Below are 4,587 nucleotides of genomic sequence, written 5' to 3'. Positions count from 1 at the left end.
CGTATATAGTACTAGTAGATAATAAGTACCAGTGGGGGAATAAAACAATAAAGTTTTATTTTCTAAGTAATGTACATAGTAATGTTATGTTTAGGTTGTAGATGAGCTTCATAAATCATTTGGGCAGGAAAAACAGCAATGACATCAGCGGCAGCACATTTTTTCTCGATTAACGTTGAGTTTAATGCAGGAGTGGTGGGTTGTATATATACATAAATGTATTTTGCATGTTTCGAAGTTTTTCCCTGCATAGTTTTTAATGGAAGCTTGTATAAATATACTTATTTTCAACAGAAATAGTTAAATAAACACATTCATACATACATTCATACATTGTTTGTTAGTATACTAACAAAACAAAAATCTTTAAATTAGTCACTTACGCATGCACGCGCACATATGTACATAAATATGTCATATAACGGGTGATTTTTTTGAGGTTAGGATTTTCATGCATATACGAATTCAGTTGTATTAGGGTTTTCGTCGTGGGTGCGCATAAAAAAACATGTGAGTACTTAAATTACACTAGATTACTTACACTACATAACTTTACAAAAGAAATATAATTTATTTAAAACAAATCATTTTAAAAACGTTATTTTCAATCAAACTGTAAATTAGTTATAAACTATAATCCAACCTACTTGAGTTAGTAATAGTATTCTTTAAATATCTTGCTAATGCATTATCTCCCTTTTTTATAGCATTCACATTAACTAAGTCTGCTGTCCTTTATTAAACACTCGTTTATTTACTTTACTTCACCTATAGCTGTAATTCTATGTTGTGGCTATTTACTACTACCATATTTCTTTCCTAATCACTCCCATACGAGTGCACTAATGCTACATTTATTTTCCAAAATGTGTTTCAAAATTACCTGTTTAAATTTGTTACTTGTTTAACTATTACCCTTTGCCTGCGCCACACACTTTCTCACTACCATTTCGTTCTATTGCTATATGTGTATTTAAAATCAAGAAGTCCGTAAAAAAATATGCATCAGTACGTAGGCATGCCACTTGCAGTTAATTGTAGCTTAGTTTATCTATTGTATGCCCGACGACGTGTCACTGCCACTACTAGTAGCGACTGCTGCTGATTTTGACGGAGCAACATTTAACGTAGTCAAGGCACCACTACCGCTAAGCACCTTCGCCGTGTCTTCAGACTCCACTACGATTTCTTCTTCTACTGCAGCATCGTCTGTTGCTGTTACAGTTGCTGTGGCAAGCGTTGTTGTTGCTGTTGGCGCTGTGCCATCATTTTCGTCCAGCAAGATTACTTCACTCTCCTTCACCAGTTGCACCTTTGTGGTAGTTGGGCGAGTGACATCTAAAACGTTAACCCTACTTGTTTCATGCTTATGCGTTGCGTGTGTATTATCGTCTTCGATATATTCGACAGCGGTGTTTTCATCAATGTCGGCAACTAAAAATAAAAAAAAATAAAAAAATAAAATTGTGGTTTTTCTCAATTGGCTGATCTGGTAACACTAAAATTTTGCATATACATATGTATGTATTTTTTTTTTCCTTTTTACAAACTCTCACCAATTGTCTCGTCAAATCCTGCATCTGTGTCACATTCAGCGTTAGCCGAATTATTATTTCTGCTTTCGTTGTTTGCATTTGCTACTTTCATTATTCTCTGCCCCTTTTCACTTTCCTGTTGTGTACTTTTGGAGTACTTTTTCTGGCTGCCAACCACAGTCGCTTCATGGTGGTCGTCTTCATCATCGTCAATCACTTCTATAGGTTCATCATCATCTGTGATTACAGTGGCGGTGGCAGTGGTGTTGTTATATATTTTCTGCATGCGTCTCACTTTTAATTTTACCGTATCTCTTGGTTTTGTTGTTGTTGTTAACATTTCACTTTCACTTTCATTACCACTAAAGATTGTGTATGCTTTTTCGGTCATTTCTTGACCCTCTTCGCCGGCTGTATCCTCGCCTGTTTCTCCTTCGTCTATTTCACCGTCGTCGATTGTGCCCTCGGTCTCAGTACCAGCATCAGTATCACCATCCTCCTGCTCTTCTACAATAACATCCTCGAAACTATCATCGATAATAATGGTGTCACCATCAATCGATTCCTTGTCATGCATTTGTTGTTGCTGTTGCTGTTGCTGCTGCTTTTGTGAACTATGCTGTTTGCCAGTATGACTACTTGACTGCCGATGATGTTCTGAGCGTTTGGAGGCTGCTTTTGTTGCTGCTGCAACTGCAGTTGCCTGATCCAATTCCATTTCCCAATCGGTGGCACCCAAAATTATTGTGGACGGTTGCTGTTGCTGTGCACTTTCGACGAGCGATGTTGGCAATACCGTAACTGTATCGCCGATATTATTGCCCATTGTGATATTGGTACCATCGCCACTATCAACTATAATCGGCATATTAAGTATATCAACTGGAGTATCTTCGGTAATCATTTGATTGGCTTCCAATTGTATTGCACTGGCATTGTCGGCAGACACCGATGAGGCTACACTCAACTTGTTGGTAGCATCAATGAAAGTTGTTGTCTTATTTGAAGTACTTGAGCTCAATTGTGCTGGCGACGAACCAATTATTACTAGATTTGGTTTCCCTGCATCTGTGTTCTGGGTGGTTGGCTGCACTTTACTAGCAACAATACCACTACCAACACTCGCACTTTTCGACAATGTTATGGTGCCTGATGTTGTGCGTCCACCAGCCGATGGCACAAATATCATATTGCCTTTATTGCCACTAAAGGTAAGAGTACTTGTTGTTGCGATTGATTTTGGCTGCGACTGGGATTGCGTGTGGGCCGTGTGGAAAGAACCAGTTAAATTGCCAGGCGAATTCAGTGGTGCCGGTATGATTTGCACTTTCTGTATAGCAATACGCTGTGGTTGATTTGTCGCTGACGTGCCTGCACCTGTGTTGCTAGTGCCCACAACTGCGTTGGATAAGAGTTTATGTGAAACAGCGCTTTGTAATTTCCCTTTGGAAGCCGCATCCAAAGTGGCAGGTTGTATGAACACTTTTCCATTTGATGAATGGCATATTTTTACGGGGGTTCGTATGCCAGTCGTTGATATATTCTTTAGTTGATGTTGTAAGAAAGGTGATGTTGTTGTCAATTGTTGCTGCTGTAGACCCGAACTGCTGATGGAAGTGGCATTTGCTGGTGCCAACTTGATGTTGCTTATGATTTGGGGGCCAGAATTGGAAGTAGTAAAGGTGCCAGAAAGCTGAAAGATTAAAAAGCAAAAACAAAAGATATTGAAGAAATGAAGAAATATATGTATGCAAGTACTTCAGTTGCAAAAAAAAACACTTTAGTGGCAAGTTCCTCAATTCTTAAGTAAAACTAAAGCTTTGTAAGCCTTTTTTGTTGTTTCTTATAATTTAGCCCCCAAAAAATAAGCACAAGTCTCAAAAAAATCCCAAAGGTTTCGAGTAATAAAATACGAAAAAGCACAAAAAATTAAAAAACAACCCAAATATACGAATAATCGCGAGAAATCGGAAAGATTTCGAAAAAATGTCAACGGTCCCTAAAAACCGGAAGAATATTGAATGCCCCAAAAAATAAAAATAAATACATGAAGAGGTTCTATATAAATCTATATAAAACACAACAATGCTCGACAGACTTCCGAACAGGAAGAATCCTGTAAAACTCAAGATCCCTATCATATCCAAAAAATAAAACATGAATACCGTAAAAATTTTGCAAGGTTCAGAAAATTACTAAAAAATGCCGATGTGTTTACATACATATGTACATATGTACATCAAACCTGATTTCTAAAACTCAACAGACATGAAAAATTTAACATCAAAAAAATATCTCACTAGCCCATTGTAAATGGAAATCTTTTCTAATTAAAAGCGTATGGCTGCCAATTTACAGTACCAGAATTGCGTTTTCTGGTTAATTTTTACGATCTGTAATGTAAGGCCATATTAGCACTTACCTTTCCGACGCTGCTGGTGTTCACGCCAATTGTGCCCGCTTTGATAATATGTGATTTGCGGAAGATCGGAGTACCCGATGTTAGTGATGAGAACAGTGTACTGCCAGCAGTGCCACTGCTTTGATTGGGTGAGAGCAGTAGTGTTGAGCCCATATTTTTCAACGAAACATTCGAACCACTTCCGCTGCCGGCACTTACAAGGTTGGCACCATTATTGAGCGTTTCAATTTTCGTTATATTGACGGTATTGCCGCCGACGCTTACGCTGCCACCAGCGTTAGCACCACCACCTGCCACCACAGTACCGGCACCACTAAGCACAACTGGCAATATTTTTGTCGTCAACACTTTACCTTGTGCCGGTGTGGGTGTCGATGTTGCTGTTGCAGTACCCTCGTGGGCTATGCTTGCGCTATTTGTGTTTTGAATTTGTATGACTGCCGGAGGCGTATGCGTCGGCACAGTAGGCAAAGTTTGTGAATTAGTCGGATTATTATTGCCTTCAATTAGGCTAAACACCTGTCCGGCGGATGTCGTGTTGCCTTCATTACCATGCGTACCTATACCAGTAGCACTGATAAATGTAGAATTTGTAAACTTTTTTGTGGTAAGCTTGGCGCCGGGTGGTAA

At 38.9% G+C, this 4,587-nt stretch overlaps 1 protein-coding gene across 1 annotated transcript; it reads right to left on the bottom strand.

Moving 5' to 3' along the window:
* Nucleotides 1-461: 461 nt before the first annotated feature.
* Nucleotides 462-4,584, bottom strand: LOC108382932 (mucin-19-like; the record flags this gene model as incomplete). The annotated part of the gene is made up of 3 exons (XM_017639300.1): nucleotides 462-1,434; nucleotides 1,557-3,228; nucleotides 3,958-4,584. Coding segments are annotated over 3 exons (2,682 nt in total), but the record flags the coding sequence as incomplete, so codon positions are not given.
* Nucleotides 4,585-4,587: the final 3 nt, after the last annotated feature.

Source organism: Rhagoletis zephyria, unplaced genomic scaffold (assembly GCF_001687245.7).
Source record: "Rhagoletis zephyria isolate East Lansing unplaced genomic scaffold, Rhagoletis_zephyria_1.1 Rzeph_scaffold_29553, whole genome shotgun sequence".
Classification (NCBI taxonomy): domain Eukaryota; kingdom Metazoa; phylum Arthropoda; class Insecta; order Diptera; family Tephritidae; genus Rhagoletis; species Rhagoletis zephyria.
Note: the sequence above shows the minus strand (reverse complement) of the source record. Positions and strands in the feature narration are given on the sequence as shown.